At 39.4% G+C, this 20,571-nt stretch overlaps 4 protein-coding genes across 5 annotated transcripts; all 4 read left to right on the forward strand.

The window, feature by feature from the left end:
• The first annotated feature begins 8,694 nt into the window (after positions 1-8,694).
• LOC117132695 lies at positions 8,695-10,166 on the forward strand. Its single transcript, XM_033287510.1, has 2 exons — positions 8,695-9,555; positions 9,666-10,166. Exons 1-2 carry the CDS (start codon positions 8,695-8,697, stop codon positions 10,164-10,166), a joined length of 1,362 nt encoding a protein of 453 aa, XP_033143401.1.
• Positions 10,122-16,349, forward strand: LOC117132853 (rho GTPase-activating protein gacO-like). 2 transcript variants are annotated; one of them, XR_004456507.1, is made up of 3 exons: positions 10,122-11,140; positions 11,219-14,161; positions 14,232-16,349. XR_004456507.1 is itself a non-coding variant. In XM_033288231.1 (2 exons), exons 1-2 carry the CDS (start codon positions 10,173-10,175, stop codon positions 11,331-11,333), a joined length of 1,083 nt encoding a protein of 360 aa, XP_033144122.1. In that variant the 5' UTR covers positions 10,122-10,172; the 3' UTR covers positions 11,334-16,349. The 2 variants fall into 2 exon arrangements, 1 of the variants encoding a protein (XP_033144122.1); XM_033288231.1 differs by having other exon boundaries at positions 11,219-16,349.
• Positions 13,994-17,110, forward strand: LOC117132696. Its single transcript, XM_033287511.1, has 4 exons — positions 13,994-14,161; positions 14,232-14,471; positions 15,183-15,944; positions 16,154-17,110. The coding sequence occupies exons 1-4, from the start codon at positions 13,994-13,996 to the stop codon at positions 17,108-17,110; spliced, it is 2,127 nt and encodes a 708-aa protein (XP_033143402.1).
• Positions 17,111-17,122: 12 nt separating this feature from the next.
• On the forward strand, positions 17,123-18,453 carry LOC117132697. Its single transcript, XM_033287512.1, has 2 exons — positions 17,123-17,677; positions 17,791-18,453. The coding sequence occupies exons 1-2, from the start codon at positions 17,123-17,125 to the stop codon at positions 18,451-18,453; spliced, it is 1,218 nt and encodes a 405-aa protein (XP_033143403.1).
• The last annotated feature ends 2,118 nt before the right edge of the window (positions 18,454-20,571 follow it).

The following is a 20,571-nucleotide window of genomic DNA, read 5'->3' on the forward strand; positions in this document are numbered from 1 at the left end:
TCGGTTACCCTTGGTGGTTTTCTGGGTTTAGTATACATATAATAAGTCTGAGTGAATGGCGGGTGTCGTGGAGATGATGTTTAAGATAAGATTCACATCGATGGAATGATAGGCCTTATATATGTATTTTTTTGTTAGTTATGGAATATATTTCCACTGCATACAAATGGATTTGATTTCTTGAGATATTATTAATATATGTTGGGGTGCGGGACTAGGCTCACTGAGTAAACTAGTTACTCATGACTCATTTGTGAAGCAGGTAACCAATAGGTGGGAGACCTAACTCTAGGAGGGGAAGGAACATCATTAGCCAGCAGTAGTTTTATTATCCTTGCAAAGGCGTTTTGATATTTCTTATTTATAAGATTTATTGACCGAAAACCTCGAGGTTAATTTATAACAAATTTTGTAAGATGCTTTTGAATGATATATAAAGAGTGTTTTTAAAGTACGGGTTCCATATGATATTAGTCCTTGTCCGGACGAACTAACTATCGGGTATTGCTTTTTCAGGTTGAAAAGCCTAGAGTGATATCTGATAGGAGCGTTGGTGTTCTTTGGTTATTGGTCTAGGGCGATCAGAAGTTTTCTGAGAACCTCGGATCGACCATCGAGGAACATCAACCGTGTCATTTCCGGTCAACTACGATCGGGGGTGTCATAAAGGTGGTATCAGAGCATGGTTATACGATGCTAGAATGGGACTTGTTTCAAATGTTTTTTGAGTCAAAATGAGTCGCAAGGATAACTAGGATATGCTGGCTTGTTCCTTTATTTTAGGATAGATAGTCATGGGTAGTTACCTAACCGTGATCTTTCATAGCAGAAGCACCGAGACAAGATTGAACGGGTGGACTGTGCTTACCGGTGTTACTATCTTTATGCTTGAGTTTGCTACCCTCATGGTGGGGTTCACTACCGCCCTGTTAAGAGTCTCAGTAACGTCATGCCTTCCTGTCATTCTTTTGAATTCTAGTGGGGGATGCCAATTCTTTAGAGAGAGATATGGGACATAGTTGATACATCGAATACATCTCCGGACTCGTGTGTTATCGATGTCAAGGTGGGCGTTGTTTGTGGTCCGATTCAGAGCGATGCGACTACACATGATCACCTAGATACACTTATTCTTCCAGCTTCTCAACTCTCCAGCTTATGCTGAGACGTACAAGAAACAGAGCCGTACAAGCCTGAATTGTTCAACATTTGTTTGGAGCTTAGCGTTGGAGGAAGAGATGGTTCAACTGTAGTACAAGACGATGGACACACATGCACCTTTCCGTTGGCAACAAGACATCTTAAAGCTTATGATGGAAAGAAGTAGTGGGACCATAAGATACTGAAGAAACACTAAACCGTTTGAGGTGTACTTTGGCTTGAGGCTGATTTGGGATGAAACACCCACAGCAAAACATTGACGTGGCCAATGTTCAGAGAATTGCATGAAGGATTTGGTAGCAAGCTATTTGGAGATGAACGCGATGAGTTGTTGGTCGAGAGTCAAGAATTACTTCAGAGAGGTGAGATCGAGTTGGACAGATCTCAAGAGTTCATAAAGTAGAATTTTCTACACAAGATATGGGACCGATTGAAGATTCAGTTTACGGAGTTGGTACAGTGGGATGTTTCCGCCAGGAGGTTCAGGTTGAGTTAATCATATACAACAATTTCAGCATCAAGATATGTGGTCGAGTGAATTTCATTCATCGATTATGGTTTGGAGAATAAGCCAAAGATCAGAAGGAAAATATTTGGGAACTTAGCCAAGAATTTTGTAGTAGATAAAAGACCATGGAGTCTCAGAGCTTCGAGGAGATGTTAGAGTATGACGCGAATACTAAAGAAGTTATTGCTGACGAAGTTCACAAAATTCTGCAGACCATTTAATTCCCAACCAGTGAAGATCGAAGATTATTTTAAATCAGTGGATTAAGTCGCTGGGATGATTTTGGGTGTACGTTTCATCAGATCAAGATTGAGGAGGCTGAGTTGTTATGGTGGTGACATGCCAGGACAGCATAGTCGGGATTGTCCAAGTGTGAGAAATTCTTGATTATTTGCATCAATGCGCTTCAGTGATTCCCTTGTGAAGAGTAAGGATGATTATTTTACCCTTGCCCATAAAGTTACCCGGTTCCTTTACCTATACCTAGGGTACCAGTAGTTGGACTTGTTCACGCTTCCTTACCATTAGTCTTGATCCAAGTGTTGGGCTATTTGGGTAGAGCCTACACTTTATGGTTGTCTGGACCGTCAAAACCTCTGAAAGGTTCAATCACAGGTTTGCTTCTTATCCCATTGTGTGTTGTGTGCATTTTTACAATTTTATGAATGATTGAAATTAAAAAAAACTTATGTGAATTGTGATCAAGGTGTCGTAAGAAACCTTGCCTATGGATGGAATTCTCCGCCCATATTGTGTTTGATTCGGGAACAACACATGGTTGTAGTTCCTGAGCGATGTCATAGTATTAGAGAGGATTCACTTTTATGAATTCAAGTCTACCGTTCTTATTTGGAAGTACGGGCTGCCAGTTATTATGGTATGCCTTCCCCATTCCATAGTACTTCCGTTAGAGCGGTATGTTTCTATCTAGAATGAGATTGGCTATCTAGTTACCGAGCTCAATTAGGATATTAAGGAAATAAGTCTTTTGAAGAGGACCAGTTATTGTTGGCCTACAATGGTATACTACTAAGTGTTCGAGTATCACTCAAATCAGTCTGGCGTGTTCAGGAACTTTTGGGAAAAGGTGAAGAAGTGTACTCTAGTAACTTGATCGTTTAAAAAGTAGAAGATGAAAAGGAGCAGAGTAGAAGACAGTCTGATAATCAGGGAAGATGAAGATGTGTTTAAGGCATTGAAAGGATGGTCGACATCTAAAAAAGTAACATGTTCAGTATTCTTGTTAAACATGAATTCACTGCAATAGCCTAGGGATTTCACCAAGTGGTTTATGTCGAGTTCTAGTAGTAGTTAGAAGATTATGAAGAGCATTTAAGATAGATCAGAAGTGTAAAAAATACTGTAAGTGAAATCATTCTTGGAATGGGTGAGTGTGTTTATTTGAGAGTAGCACCCCTGAATCATGTTAGCGTGATTGATCGTGCATGTTCTTGTTTGATTGTTGCACGGTTAATCAAGTTAACATTGACTAGACTGGAGATGTTACATTCACGTATGGCACATCACCTCACGTTCCAAATTTCATGTTGCTGTTATGGGGGAGAGCCAGATAGAAAAGGTTGAGAAGTAATAGTCTACGGATACAAGATTGTTAGAAAAAGTATGCAGATCGCAGTTGACAGGAATTGTGCAGAGTAAAGAATTTGGTTATCTTGAAAGTGGCTGCTCAGAAAAGAAAGGATCGGTTGGGGGAATCAAGGGATCGACATGAGTTGTTTTGATATGGGCAGATTAAGATAATTTCAGATCTAATATCCAGAACTCCTTTCAGAGACTGTTCAGTAAAGAGTGTACAACTACGTTTTTAGAATTCGGGGACGAATTCTTTTGAGGGGGGAAGAATTTAATAACCCTCACGAGCAGATAGAATATTGGTCGAGAAAATTCTTTAAGATTAGTTTGAAGATTGATCGATCAGAATTTAAATAAAAATAGACACGGTGAATTAATCTCTCGACGGGCTGTCTTTTGGTCGAAAAACCATCTCTTGATGGTTCTGGTCGAGTGTTAATTATTATTGTCGATTTTTATTCATGCTAGGAGAGTTTATTCGGAGCAGGACGAGATTCGAATGATGAAAAATATTTAGTCGAAACAGTCCGAAAAATATCGACAAAACTCTTAAAATTATTTCTGAACAGTCACATGCCTTGCACCTTCTAGCCTACTTGCTTTCTCAGTAATTAGGTCACATGACATGCACCTACTTGCTTACCTGCTTGCTCATTAGAAGTCACATGCTGGTCACAAGCTGTTTGCTTCAACTGCTTGCAGCTTTCTTCTTATAAGGGAGAGGTGAGCTGCTTGTGCTGAAGCTGGTTGCCACATGTTTCTCCAAACTACCACTTTGTGTAAAGAGAAAACCCTGAGCTGAAGCAACCCCATATGGTATAAAACATCTTCTTCTCTCCTCTGGACGTCCTGTTACTGCAAGAAAAACCAGAGAAAAATTCAGAGAGAAAGAGAGAAAAAGAGAGAAAAATCTGTGAGAAAAATTAGTTGAAACAATTCAGGAGAAAAAAATCAGGGAACAGAAGTGAGCTTGGACGACCCTTTCTCACCATTCTGTGACTTTATTCAGTGTGTTCTAGTGTGGTTAAGAGATAAAAGTTTGGTGCTCAAGAGTTTAGAATCACCCAAGTTCTTTAGCCTTGGATTTTATCGGTAAGAACATATGGGTTTGATGAGATCAGTTTTGATTGAGCTTCAGTTCTTGTTAGGTAACCAAAACGATTTGGTTTGTTTATGATCTTGAACCTATCATGGGTATCTTGTCCTGATCAGGTTAGACGTGTGTTCAGCTTGAAGTTTATATCAACCAAGTTCATCTTAAAGCTTGAGGAAATCGGTAAGCGATAGCTACTAGTTCAGAGAGGTTTTGTTTGGAACAAGGGGACTGATTTGTTAGGCTTCCTGTTCTGATTAGTTTTTAAACTTGTATGTGGATTGATTTTGGTTCAGTTATGTCTCTTAGATATTTTATTTAAAGGCTTAGCTGAACTGAATTATCCTTCAACCGAACTGAACTGCTTTGAACTAAGCTGAGTAGAGTTTCTGTTGAAATCAACCTGACTGATCATATTCTGAATCAGGAGTGAAATGGAGTCTTATTAGTTGAGCTAGAGTCTAGTCTTCCCTAGCCAATCACATGGAATCAAAGGTGAGTCTAGATAGATGAGTAATGAGTAGTGAATAAATATTTCTTGATTGAACGTACTGAATGTAGATGATTGATAGGCTTTGTCTCTTGATCAATATTAAATAGGTGAGGTGTTTACTTAGTGTAAACACTTAATAAATATTTATGAATGATCATAGAGATTTATTCCAAACCTTAGTACTTGTTCTCAAGTACTAATACATATGTATAGTATTGAATATGTAAGTATAAACATGTGAAGTCTTATTGTATACTCACTCTCCCGAAAGTTCCTGCATTACTGTGAATTGTTCCTGCGATACGGAACAAGATCACAAAGACACGATGATGGGGTTGCACCCTGGAGGCCGTGTAACTGCATGCAGCGTTAGATGTTTGATCTTGGAATGTCTCATGGAGATGATGGTTATATTTATTTCTCCGCTAGGCTCGGTTAGCCTTGGTGGTTTTCCGGGTTTAGTGTATATATATAATAAGTATGAGTGAATGGCGGGTGTCGTGGAGATGATGTTTAAGATAAGATTCACATCGATGGAATGATAGGCCTTATATATGTATTTTTTTATTAGTTATGGAATATATTTCCACTGCATACAAATGGATTTGATTGCTTGAGACATTATGAATATATGTTGGGGTGCGGGACTAGGCTCACTGAGTAAACTAGTTACTCATGACTCATTTGTGATGCAGGTAACCAATAGGTGGGAGACCTAACTCTAGGAGGGGAAGGAACAACATTAGCCATCGGTAGTTTTATTATCCTTGCAAAGACGTTTTGATATTTCTTATTTATAAGATTTATTGACCGAAAACCTCGAGGTTAATTTATAACAAATTTTGTAAGATGCTTTTGAATGATATATAAAGAGTGTTTTTAAAGTATGGGTTCCATATGATATTAGTCCTTGTCCGGACGAACTAACTATCGAGTATTGCTTTTCTGGGTTGAAAAGCCTAGAGTGATATCTGATAGGAGCGTTGGTGTTCTTTGGTTATTGGTCTAAGGCGATCAGAAGTTTTCTGAGAACCTCGGATCGACCATCGAGGAACATCAACCGTGTCATTTCCGGTCAACTACGATCGGGGGTGTCACACACAGGGTCATCAGTCAGCATACTACCCAAGGCGATAGTAGGCCATCTGGGTCTGAAGATCGAGCTTTTAAAAGATTCATTCACTTGTGGATTATTCTACGAGGAACTCAATAGGAATCATCAAAAACCTTGAAGTGCAAATTGGTAATGCACTTGTTCAAGTTGACTTCCATGTCCTAGAAAATAAGCAGAACATGAGTCCTTCTCTACTACTTGGGAGAGCCTTCGTGGCTACTGTAGGAACAGTTTCCAACATGCAGACTAATCAGTTGGGTATACCACTGATAAATTCGGGTATCTACTATGATCCAGTCATAATTGTCAAGTCACAGACGTCCAACACTGGAGTTGATTCAGGATTCATAGCAACTGGCTACTGCGAATTTGAAGTTGAATACGAGACAGAATACGAGGCAGCAATCGACAGCAGTACTCCACCATCGATCGAGAATGACATCCCACCGACGATCAATACCTACTCCAAGGAATCGATCGACACTAGTCCTGCGAATGAGTCTTTTGCTTTGCCAGCACACTGCTATCCAAGCTTTGACGTTGCTACCCAGCTGCAGACATCGACTGATTACTACTACGGTGATACGATCAGCGACTATTCTATTGGCAGTTGGGCAGATGATAGCCTTCATGAGAGCTTTGCAGTACACACTGAATTACTGGAGATGCAATCTGATGAGAATGACGAAGACAACCACCGAGAAAAGACTATTGAGTATTGTGGCCTAGAAATGGATGACTGAGCAGTTCTCCATACATCGCTTGCAGAGAAAAGGGCGACATCGATCGACAGCAACACCAAGCCATCGATCGACGATCATCAAACACCACCTCTTGAGGTAAAAGTCAAAGATAATACAGATTATGGTTATCTAACTCCGGATGAATTTGGTATTTTCAGGGATCCAGAAGACCAAGCGAGAGCAATGGGTGGACGCATTCTCCACATATCCAAGGAGGACATAGCTGAAATAATTGCCATGAATGGATCCAGTAACTTCTTCAACCTAAAGAACATATCAGAAGATCCACCATCGATCGACGACGCATCTGCACCATCGATCGACAGTTACTTCGAATCCAAACAAACCACACTTCATCAAAATAGGAAGAGGAAAGCTCGTTGGGAGAACACAAAGGTACCCATACCGACCGTGCCAGAGCAGAACAACTACAACAAAACAGAGATTGATGAGTTAGTAGCAGAGATCTACCGAGCTATCAGAACTTCAGATGATTATCATTCGAAGAGGCTTGATGACGTCTACTACCCGTTCGACAACAGTTACAACTGGTTGACCACACATACGGATGAGATGAAGCAAGACATAGACATGCTTCAGAAAAAAAACATGCAGTCGGCACAGGAAGATCAAAATTGATTGCCGCTCGCACTCAAACATTGACTCGATGCTCACATCCAAGTAACGATCGACGCTCGACTCGCACCACTCGGAGATAAGCTACAAACATTAACCTACCGGCTTGAGGGTGTATATTTCTTGACCACACGCCTGGACGCTTTGCAACAGGAGATGTACACGATTCAGAGACAACGCGATTCTCAAACAGAACCGTCACCATCGATTGACAGAAGGGCTCGACCATCGATCGACAGCTACTATGCAGAACTACGAAACAATCTGGTTACTGTAAAGTCATTACATGATAAACTTGATGAGATCACTTTCTCTCAAGATTTTCTGAAAGAAGATCTCTACCAAGAGTTGAAGGACATCTCAGAATCAACATAAGCCAGACTTGGGATACAACAACACATCATTGGGGATCTTCAGCATAGGATGAACGTAAGTTAGGTTGCTAGAGAAAGATTAAAGAATCAGCGGACCAGAGGAGATGAGGCCATAAGAAGCTTCATTGGCATTTTGTTCCAGATGAGCAAAGATGAAGAGGACACTTGCATACAACCAAGTGGTCACTTTAATCATTACTAGCCACAAACAACCTCCAAAGTCAAAATAAATGACTATAACAAAGCACTGAGTGGGAAGGCAACCCACTACTATGTAATTTCTTATAGAGAAAATGACTAGACTAATACAAAAAAGTGAGGTAATGACTAGACTAATACAAATCTTTTGAAAATGACTAGAGTGTTTTTAGAACCCTAGTAAATTACTGTTTAAGCCCTTTATTATTTTTTTAGTTGTGATTAATTTTAATTTGAAAATCCACATCAGAAGTAATGATACCACGTCACTTAACACGAAGGAAAATCAAACGACGATCATTAACTTCTCCGAGACTGTTCTTCCACTAAACCCTAACTGTTTTCGAAATCGTGTTCACTACAACTCTTCTCGGCAAAGCGGCTTCTCTGAAATAATCTCCGTAATCTTCTTCTCTAGTCTCCGTTTCTCTGAAATCGTGTGTCCGTAAGCTTCTTCTTCAGATTGGTTGTCTCCTCAAATCTCCGTAATCGTATTCTCTGGTATATTTCGAGGCTTTGCTCTGAGTTTTTCGAGTATTTGAGTGAGTATAATTAATGCTGTGAGTTAGATATATGTTTTGTCTGAGTTTGAGTTAGTATTCGTTACGGCTGATTTAGGATCCTTAACGACTGATTTATAGAAGGTAATTGTGACTGATTTAGTATTCTTTGAGACTGATTTATTTATGTAATGATGGCTGAGTTATGTTTTGTGGCTTGTTTATTTTATGTCTTTCTTCTGATTTATCACTGATATGTTATATATGTCTTTTTTGATCAGATGGATGTTTCCGAAGATCTAGCAAGGGATTACCCTCCAAGACATTACCCTGAAGGGGCTTCTATTTTTGAAAACAAAAGCATTAATACAAATAGCCATTTTTCTGAGATCCCTCGACTTAGACAAGCAATTGGAATAGACGTGTGGGATAATCTGAAGACGCATCATGTTGGATTGATTGCTAAACTGGCTGAGAGCAAATTGGTGTGGTCTGGTAAGACCGTACATTATCTACTTTGTAGACAGCTGCGAGTCTATAAGAAGGAGATTTGGTCTCTCGTTGTTGATCAACCTCTCAGGTTTAGCTTAATAGAATTTGGTGAGATCACGGGTTTAAACACAAATCCACTGCCAGAAGAAAGTTTTGAACCTGATCCAGAGAATTACAAAGCGTTGTGGGAGTTGTTGAAAGTACCGCTTGGGTACGGACCCAAGTTTGATGAACTTATAGAAGCTTTAACGGAGTGTCCATTCTGGAGTGCTGATCAGCGGAAATGGTATGGGCTATTGTTTCTTCAAGCCATTGGACTTTATGGCTTGCATCATAATTATAGAATACCCTTTGAAAGTGCAAAAAGAGTATTCGATGATGACGCCCTGATGACTTATCCTTGGGGTCGGACTGCCTATGAATTTCTTGTTGATTCTATCAAGTTGTTGCATCCACAAGGAGGGTCGTACACCCTTAGCGGCTTCAAGGACGTGTTATTGGTTTGGGCGTATGAATCTGTCACAGTGTTCGGAGAGCTTTATGGCAGAAAAGTGAATCCAGACGAAATTTCGCTTTTGCGATGGGGTGGAAGTCGTACTCGTGCAAGTCTTGCTACTACAATAGCTAAGGAGATGAATGATCATGGAACGGTAAGGTTTAAATCAGACAAATGAATCCTGTAATGTAATGTCTGAGTTATTGGATTATTTTATGGTGGAGTTATTAATTTTAATGACTGATTTATGTTTTTGTGTTGTAGGTGCGTGTGAGGAAAATGGTGATGATGGAGGGTCTAGAAGAGCTGTTTCCTCAGTGGAAGGATGAAGCAGATGACCCACAACTTGATAACCTAATTAAAGATATACATGTAGATAGGTTTGTTAGAGATTTTTATGTGCAATCGAATGAGAAGAACAAAAAAACGAAGGCTGGAGTTTCGTCAGAGGCTGAGCCACCCTCAAAGAAGCAGAAGAAAGGTAAGAAACAGAAGGAGGTGAAAATCAATGAGGGTGAAACTGCGGTTGTAGAGGAGAAGGAGAGTGCAAAGGAGAAGGGTCGTAGCGAAGCGGTTCTGCTGAACATAGTTGCTCATCTCGAGAAGTTGGACCGAAAATTTGACTCGAGATTAACAGAATACGACACCAAGTTTGAAGATTTTTCCCAAGGCCTTTTGGGTACCATTGGAGATACAGTGAAAACTACAGTTGAAGAGCGTCTGAGAGTTTTGGGGGTGTCCAATAGTAGTCAACCTGAAGGTTAACACGTGATGGTCTCAGAAGACAACCAACAGCCGGAGTCCAATAGTGGTCAACCTGATGGTCAAAACGTGATGGTCTCAGAAAACAACCGACAGCCGGACTCCAATAGTGGTCAACCTGTATCTAAGACCCCTATTGATAAACAGTCCGAAGACAGCCAACCGCAAAAGACCCCTGATAAAGGCCAATCTGAGAAGAATCTGGCAGATGATATTGCTAAAGCTGATGCGAAAGGTATGGGAGCAAAGCTGAATTCGAAGGTTGTCAGGGATAAGGCTGCTGGGGTGAAAAAGAACTTGGATTCGACGTTTGGTAATGCCGATGCAACAAATGCTGATTTGGTCTCTGATTCTCCTGGTAAGGAACCACCATTCGGACGCGGTTGCAGGGGCTTAGGGAAAAGAAATAACTTAGCGGCTGATTTGGACAGGAATGAAGCTGAGTTAAAGAAGAAGCAGAAGCAAGAAGAAGCTGAGTTGAAGAGGAAGAAGAAGCAAGAAGAGGCTGAGTTAAAGCAGAAGCAGAAGAAAGAAGAGGCTGAGTTAAAGAAGAAAGAGAAGCAAGAAGAGGCTGATTTAAAGAAGAAGAAGAAGAAGCAAGAAGAGACTGACTCAAAGAAGGATATTCCTACTTCAAAAAGGACTCGCAGTGGTACAATAAGAATACCCATTCCGACTAAACAAATTAAGAACACCAAGTATTCAGATGAACTGTGGCCGGAATCTGATGTGGAGGAAGATGAAAGGAAAAGGTGTGGAAGAATAAAGGAGTATCGGCTGAAAGCTGTTCAATTATCTCCAGATGGGTCTCAAATGAGTGCGGAATTTGGTCTTTCTGTACCATTTCCCCACATCGGAGACAATGTAACGACGTGCATGAGAAAAGGTTTTGAACCTTCACCTGCAATATATGATCCCCTAGGACCTGTTGATCCGGTTAAAAGGGATAATCTTTTGCAACACCTAAAGCCACACGAGTAAGGACTTTTGCACCATTTCGTTGATTTTAGCTAATAAAAAGATTTTGCAGAGACTGAGTTGTGTTAAATTATCAGGGAAATTCCACATGGAGAAGCTCACGAGGATATTGAGTTCTACAGAATCCTCATCACTCCAAGACCTTGGCCCATCAAAGAATATGGATGGCTGGTTCAAAATGTAAGTATGTAGCTGAGTTATATTTACTTTACGGCTAAGTTATAAGTATGGTACAGCTGAGTTATATATTATCTGTGCAGCATATTGCTTCTTATATTAGAGTCCTCATTCAAAGGTCCAAACAAGATCCCAGTCCATTCTGGTCCAAGCGCGTTGCCTTTATAGTCTCTTGGTTCCTTGAATCTTGGGTTCACGATTATAAGCAGTTCGAAGTCAAACCGGAAATGGTCAAATTCAAAGGAAGTGGTTACGAAGGGTTAGCAAACGGTTTGATCCCCACAGACATTCAGACAAAGTTGCGGTGGTTTACAGATGTAGATCACTTGTACAGAGTGATTAATACTGGCGGCAATCATTGGGTGGCTTTTCACGCGGATCTGCATAAAGAGAAGGTTGATTGCTATGATTCCATCGTTGGAGAGCAAACACTCGAAAGTGATCTGAGAATGCTAAATTTCTTTGGGCCGCTTACTCGTATGCTCCCTGCGATTCTGAATGCCCTTATTCCTGATGATATCCGAGTCCCTACCAAGAAAGAGTTTGTATTCAGACGAAGAACAAAACGTATTGTTCCACAAAACAACCTGAGAGGCGACTGTGGAGTGTATTCATTGAAGTTCGTCGAATGTCTAGCGCTTGGTGTAGCTTTTGATGGGATATCGGATGAAAATATTCAAGGTCTGAGAATGAAGATGGCAGCAGATGTCTTCAATGAAGGAAGTTGTTGTAGTTTGGTAGGGTCGTTTGGCGATGAATGAAGATGAGTTTTGTATGACTTATGGCTAGATATTTTGTACTTGACTTAAAGTTATGATTTGTTTATCGTAACTCAGCCACCTTGTTTAAATTACGCAGCCGTTACGTTAGATATAGCTCAGCCAAACCTCAAACCATACCCTAAAATAGGGAAATATTTAATAAGTCAGCCGATTCGTCTTCATAAAACAGCCGTTTAGGTAGATATAGCTCAGCCAAACCTCAAACCATACCCTAAGATAGGAAAATATTTAATAAGTCAGCCGATTCGTCTTCATAAAGCAGCCGTTAAGGTAGATAAAAGTCAGCCATACCTCAAACCATACCCTGAATTAAAATAATTGATATGTTTATACTTAAAAATGTTATAACATTCCCTAATAAGTGAATATATAATCAACCGAACGTCTCTTATTTATTTAATTAACGAGTTTAGAATCGATCATGATCTTGAGGTATATGTTGTCTTGCAGTTACTTAAACCCTTACATGTAGATATAGAGTGTGATCATAATACAACTTTCCTAAACTATATACAACGCATTTTAAGACTAAATTTATGTTATTTGTTATATTTATCATACCGTTATTCCAAATCCTAAACATAAAATCCCTAAATAAACAAAACTAAACTCTAAATACTAAACCCTAAACCCTAAATCCCAAATATTAATTCAGCTGTAATAGGCTATATAACTCGGCCGCCACGTTTGTTAAATGTTGTCGTTTGGCGGGAAATAAGATAAATGAATTTTGAGAAATTTCAATTCCCGCCGTTTCACGTTCTGTGTTTCTCTATATATAGTGCCCTCTTTAATACCCTTTCTTACGCATTTATCTCTCTAGAAAAAACCTAAACAATATCTCTCTATCCCCATCAAAAGCCATGCCGATTGTTCCTGAAAATTCAGAGAGGTTAGAGAACAGTGTTTTTGCGATACTAAGCTCTGCAAATCGTGAAAACCTCCCTGTTCTATACCCTGGTCCGTGTGACTTGCTTGACACAACCAGCCCTACATGGTTCATGCATGGCCGACATACTGTGACATTCCCGATCATTTTAAAGAACGCTGGTTTCTTCAACTCGTTGTAAGGCCCGACATTTGTTCATATATATTAATATATACCATTGGTCTGTAATCTTTGTATTTTTTGTTTGCCGTAGCGGACAAACACATGGGATCAAAGGCATCATTTGACAGTTTGGCGTAATTTTAATCTTGTGGCCAGAAGTCTATTTCGTTGTCAGATGCCCCTTTTGAGGTGGACTTGGTTGGAAGGAGGCGAGAAGCCAACTTGGATGCTAACCAGCGTTTGGCTTGATCTCTGCCACATGTTTGAAGAGTCTGGTCCAGATAATTTTGGTTCCTGAAAGTCTTTTCGTGTCTGTATTTTAAACTTCATTATTTCAGCCATAACTTGTTTCAATGATTCAGCCGCAACTAGTTTGAATGTAATCTCGGCCACACATTTTATATAATTCAGCCATAACTTATTTCAATAACTCAGCCGTAATTGTATTTTGAAACGCATTATTTCTGTTTGTGAATGTTATCTCGGCCACATATCTAATATAATTAAGGTATAACTCAGCGATCATTTTATTTAAATAAGTCAGGCATATCGTATTTAAATAACTCAGTCATCATTGTATTTAAATAACCCAGCATCGATTTAATTTTAAGTGGCGGTATATGGGAAGTTCCATCATTATGCGCGTGGGAAAATTTGGCTGCAATGATAATATCGAGACTCATTATTACGAGTTTTTATATATATGTTTCATTTACAATATCGAGACACTGATATTATATTGTATTTTATATATTTAATAGTATTATATCTGTGATGTCGAATCTCTTCTTACAAAGTAAAACAATTTTTAGTTTCCAAGGACTTTGAAATCTATTTTAACAATGTCTTCCTCATCCTTCACCTCAGGAAATTATTACAGACGACGTAGGAATACGGAAAGAGGAACGCCGAAAGAGTGTTGGTGTGGTGCACCATCTGACATTTTTACATCTGGAAGCGAAACAAATCCAGGAAGATTGTACTATTGCTGTGCAAAAGGATATCATAAGGTTAGTTCTGGTTCTTATTTCCCATGTTCGCAAACGTAATACTTAGATCTGGTTACATTGGTGAAAACAGAGTCATTTATTCAAATGGGCGGATGAGTGCTTGGTGGAAGAGGTTGAAGATATTAAGGCAGTGATAAATGGCATGAATATAGACATCTCGGAGTTGCGAGTTAACGTTGCTCGGTTGGCGAATGGAGTAAAGACAGAATCTGAGAGAAAAGGAGGCGAATGTTTGAGTGAGAGTCGGTGTTTGAGGAATGTGGTTGTTTGTGTGGCTGGAATGGCGATACTTTGCTACTACTACTTCTCTGTTTAGTCATGTTTTCTCACATAAGTCAGCTTTCGCGTATTATGTAACTCAGCCTTTATTAACTTTTAAGTTGTTTTAACTCAGTCGTATGTAACAAAACTATGCGTTTATTAATATATAACTCAGCCGTTAAATCAAATTGATAAAAGCGAGAATGTTTTGTTACCTCTGGTAAATGACATAAATAGTCTTTGGTTAGTTTTATTTACTTTTATGCTCATATAGTCTCATCAACCAGTAACATTGATTGACCTAACAATTAGAAAAAAAAAACATTGTCGGAAACGGAGAAGGAACCGCAAGGATACGAAATCGCCGTCGACATTGTGTTTACTTCCTCTTCCTAAAAATAACTATGAGATCTCCGTTATCGTTATCGTTATCGTTCGTTTGTACGAAATCGTCTTTGCCGCATTCATATCTACAAGTTCGTCTTTTCGGTAGGATGTCGTGACGTTAAATATTGATTTGGGGTTTTGTTTCGAGTGAGTTAGGGCTATGTTTCGAGTGAGTTAGGGTGTAGTTGTGATTAGGTTATTGTTGTGTTGTAGCTGAGTTATTGTTATGTTGTGGCAGAGTTATTGTTATGTTTTCCCTGAGTTATTGTTATGTTGTGTCTGAGTTATTTTAATGTTGTGGCAGAGTTATTGTTATATTCATTGAGTTATTGTTATATGTCGTGACTGAGTTAATGTTTGTTTATTTGTTCAGATGGATGTTTCTGATGTTAAATCACGGGGTTACCCTCCAAGACTTTATCATGTAGGGTCTTCTAACCTAGAAAATAAAGATATTAATCACAATTTCCGTTCACGAGATTTACCTCATATTATAGAAACACTAGGAGAAGATGTATGGAAAGCACTGGTGAACTCTCCCATTGGAGTAGTTGCTAGGCTAGTTGAACGCCGAAGCGTGTGGTCTGGTAGAACAGTACACTATCTACTATGTAGACAGCTGCGAGTACATAGGAAGGAGATATGGAGTCTGGTGGTTGATGAGCCTATCAGGTTTAGCTTGGTAGAATTTGGTGAGATAACTGGGTTAAACACTGGTCCATTGCCAACAAAAAGTTTTGAACCTGATCCTGATAAATACAAACCGTTTTGGGCGAAGCTGAAGGTGTCGCTTGGGAGGGGACCCACGTTGGATGAACTGAAGAACTCAATAGAGATCTGCCCGAGTTGGACATTTGAAGAGCGTAAATGGCTAGGGCTATTAGTTCTTCAACACATGGTACTTTATTGTTTGCATCAAAATTCTCGGGTGCCATTTGAAAGTGCCAAAAGAGTGTTTGACGATGAAGCCATGAAGTCGTATCCATGGGGTCAGACTGCATACGAAGTTCTCATTGACTCTATTAAAACGTTGGCTCCAGACAGGGGGTCATACACATTAAGCGGCCTAAAGGATGCGTTATTGATTTGGGCGTATGAATCCATCGTCTGCTTTGGCGAGTGTTTTGGGAGAGTGGTGAATAATGAAGACGTTCCACTTTTACGATGAGGTGGAAAGCGTACTCGTGCAAATTTCGAAAACTTGTTGTCTGCCGAGATAAAACAACATAGCCAGGTAAGGTGTAACGCTGCGTTTTGATTTCTTAAGTGGCTGATTTATTAGACTTAATGGCTGAGTGTTGTGTTTATTTGGTGGCTGAGTTATATTATGACCTGGTGTTACAGGTGCGTGTTAGGAGAATGGTTTCGAAGGAGTCAATCGAAGAGTTGTTGCCTGAATGGTCGTGTCAACCTGACGACCCACAACTCGTTAACTTGATAACAGACATACATGCAGGTAGATTTGTGAAAGGTTTTTGGGAAGTGCATGGAAATGCGGAGGGGAAGGGTAACGAGAAGAAGAAGAAAGCTGAGCCACCCACTAAGAAGCAGAATAAAGTTAAGACCAATGAGGGTGAAGCTGCTGCAACGAGAAAGAGTTCAAGCGAAGAGGAAGGTAATAAAGATTCGGGGAACAACGCGAGTCTGATGGCCATTGCGAGTACTCTGGATAAACTTTCCAGAAAATTTGATCTGATGGACGCGCGATTTAAAAAACCATTGGTGTACCAGAAGTCGATAGATGACATGGTGAAAGTTGCAGTGGAGGAGCGTATGAAAGTTATGGGGATAGGAAAAAATCCCCAAAACAAAGAAAACCTCTCAAACGTCGCCGCCGACCAACAACCTGAACCGTTGTCATCACCGCAGCCTAATACCCAGCAGAAGTCTGTCTGTAGTCCACTGTTAGCTGAAACCCCTGGAAAGGATATGAGACCTAGGAACAATTTGTCCAACGAGCTTGATAAGGAGAGAGGGATGAAAAAAACTTTGGCTAAGGAGTTTGGAACACATGCTGAAGATGAGGGTGCTAATGTTCTTAATTTCCTATATGTTTCTCCTGCAAAGGCAACTAAGGCTGAAGACTTACGTCGCCGCTCCACGCGCAACCGTACTATAAAGGATGAGGATGCAGATGATAAGAAAAAAGCTGTGCAAGCAGAGGCTGTGTTGAAGAAGAAGGAGAAAGCTGCCGCTAAGAGAAAAGCGGCTGCCTCAATGAAGCAAAAACAGCCTGAGTTAAAGAAACCAAAACAGGCTGAGTTAATGAATGAAGAACAGGCTGAGTTAAAGAATCAATAACAGGCTGAGTTAATGAATGAAGAACTGGCTGAGTTAAAGAATCAAGAAGCCGATAATGAGAAGAGAAAGAATATAACTACACCGCGTGCCAATGTAAAAAGATGCAAGGTTGAAGATTCTGTAGAGGACAGTGAATTTGCTGTAATGACTGACGAAGTTCTTGCGGAGGAGAATGAAATCTTGCCGGAGTCGCCTATGGCGAGTCAGGAATTGATTAGATCTGCTATAGTAAAGGAATATCGGGAGAAAACGGATAAATTATCTCCACAAGGGTTTGCATTGTCTGAAGGTTCTTCAAGACCAGTTTTTCCGTACATTGGAGACAATGGAACGACGTGCATGAGGAATAATGTTGAGCCTTCATCAGCAATATATGACCCTCTAGCACCTGTTGATCCGATTGTATTGGATAAACTTATGCAACACATCTCGAGAATTCCACCCAAACCACCAGCACCAGCAAAGAAAAGAGTTGTAAGATCCGCCGCTCGTGAGGGTGACTTCTACAGCATACTCATCCTTGAAAGACCATGGCCGCATAGCCAATATGGATGGTTGTTTGATGATGTAAGTCTATAATTACGACAGAGTTTTACATTATATTTCAGCTGATTTCTATCTTCTATTAAGGCTGGCTTATATATTTGTTTACGGCTGACTTGTTAATATTTATTGTGTAGCATATCTCTGCGTATATTAACGTCCTCATTAAGAGGTCCATGCGAGATCCCACCCCATTCTGGACCAAGCGAATTGCCTTCATTGATCATTGGTTCTTGAAGAAGTGGGTTGATGATTACAAGCAGTTCAAGATAAAACCTAATATGATGAAGTTCACATGGAATGGTTATGAAAATCTTGTACACGGTAAGCTTCCCTGTAACTTTCAAACAAACTTGAAGTGGTATGAACACGTGGATCACTTGTACGGATGTCTTCCAACCGGCGGAAATCACTGGGTGGCTTTTCACGTGGATCTGAAGAAGGTTAAGGTTGTTTGCTATGATTCAATCATTGGAGAGGTAACAGCCAAAAGTGCTTCAAAAATGCTTGAAGAGTTTAAACCGATAACGCTTATGCTTCCCGATATTTTGAATCAAAACATTCCTGCCAATCTCCGAACCCCGAGTAGGAAGAAGTTCGCATTCAGGAGGATGAGCAAAAGGTACACTCCACAAAACACCCAGATTGGCGATTGTGGGGTGTATGCGTTGAAGTTTGTGGAGTGTCTAGCGCTTGGTGTAAGTTTTGCTCGGATAAACGATAAAAATATTCAAGGTTTACGGTTGAAGATGGCGGCAGAGATCCTCGATGAAGGAGGAAACAGGGCGGAGAACAATTAGCTTTCCAAATGAATCTGTGTTTGTTATTTTCAATCAGACTTTCCAATTACCTTAAGTTGTTTAATGTTGTTTTATTTTATTAAGTCAGTCGTTACGTTTGATATAGCTCAGCCAAACCTCAAACCATACCCTGAATTAAAATAATTTATATGTTTATACTTAAAAATGTTATAACATTCCCTAATAAGTGAATATATAATCAACCGAACGTTGTATATACTTGAATTAACGAGTTTATATACACTTGAATTACAAGTTTAGAATCGATCATGATCTTGAGGTATATGTTGTCTTACAATTACTTAAAATCTTACATGTAGATATAGAGTGTGATCATAATACAACTCTCCTAAACTATATACAACGCATTTTAAGACTAAATTTATGTTATTTGTTATATTTATCACACCGTTATTCCAAATCCTAAACATAAAATCCCTAAATAAACAAACCTAAACTCTAAATACTAAACCCTAAACCCTAAATCCCAAATATTAAATCAGCCGTAATAGGCTATATAACTCGGCCGCCACGTTTGATAAATGTTGATGTTTGGCGGGGAATTTTTATTCTTTGAATTTGGCGACTATTCGCATTTCCATTGGGCTCTATATATGTCCAATTTCCCTTTTCATTCTCTTTCCAATATCATTCACTTTTATAAAAACCTAAACCATATGGATATGGAGATTGTTCCTGGCTGGTCATTAAAGTTCGCCAGCAGTGTGAATGCCATTCTAAGTTCTGCAGATCGGGAAAACCTCCCGGTTCTAAACCCTGGTCCAGGGGTCTACGTTGACAAAACCTCTGTTACGTGGTTTAGATTTTTACATGATCTTTCGCAGGCGATCCCAAATATTCTCCGAGAAGGATGGGTTCATGAGTGGCCGACATACCGCTTCATCCCCGCACATTTTAAGGAACGCTGGTTTCTTATACTCGCTGTAAGCACCGATTATGTATATATTTTCCATTAAACAGTAGTTATATGTTTAAAGGAACGCTGGGTTTCTAATATTCTGTTATCTTCTTCTTTTAGCGGAGAAACACTTGGGATCCGAGACATAATTTTTTAGTATGGACGCATTTCAATCTGGTGGCCAGAACGATGTTTCGATCTCAAATGCGATGGTTGAAAAGGTGTTGGGCGCAGGGTGGCGATAAGCCTGAGTGGATGATAACTAGAGTTTGGCTTGCTCTTGTCGACATGTTTGAAGAGTTTGGACCTGATAATTTCGGTTTTTGAATGAGATTTTGTTTATTTTCTTAAAAATTCGACCACATTAGTATAAAAACTTCGCACTAATTCAGCCTTATCAGAGTTGTATAGATGCTTTCCAAAGGACATGAATTATAGTATAAAAACTTCGCACTAATTCAAACGTAACTCAGCCTAAGTAAAAATGAACTCAGCCCCCGTTAACACTAATTCAAACGTAACTCAGCCTTATTAATCAATAACTCAGCCCCTGTTAACACTAACTCAGCCGTTATGCATATCAGAGTCGTAGGGATGTAAAGTTTCGTATTTAACACGCCTTTGTAAATATGTATTATATTATTCATTCTTCTCGAATTTTCGTTATACTCAGCATCAGAATTATTTTAAAAGTTGCGGTTCATATTCCAGTATCGAAAATCGTGAACATTATTATGCGTGTGGGAATTTTTGGCTGCCATGATAATATCGAGATTCATTATTAGTATGTCTTTACATATAGGGATATATATTGTGTGATTATCCGAACTAATAAATCAAAATTAATATTAGTCGCTTCAATCAATTATGCCGACCTTTATTAGGCGTGTGAAAATAACTCAAGGTTCAAATCGAGACCATTATACTATCGAGACAATAAAATTTTCGTTAATGGAGTTTCTTGTTAGGTTGGTTTAATTCAGTCCTATGTAAACGATAACCTGACCGAAACCGTAAATCAGTATGTTTTAATAAAATCATTTAATAACCGGAAAATTAAGTTAACTAAACCGTTAAAACAAATAATTCAGTATTCAAATAGCATTTACCTAGCCTAAGAAACAATTAACTCAGCCTCAGAAACAATTAATTCAGCCTCTAAATAGATTTTACGTTGCCTTAGACCATCTCCAATGTAT

The sequence above is a fragment of the Brassica rapa genome, chromosome A03 (genome assembly GCF_000309985.2).
Source record: "Brassica rapa cultivar Chiifu-401-42 chromosome A03, CAAS_Brap_v3.01, whole genome shotgun sequence".
NCBI lineage: Eukaryota > Viridiplantae > Streptophyta > Magnoliopsida > Brassicales > Brassicaceae > Brassica > Brassica rapa.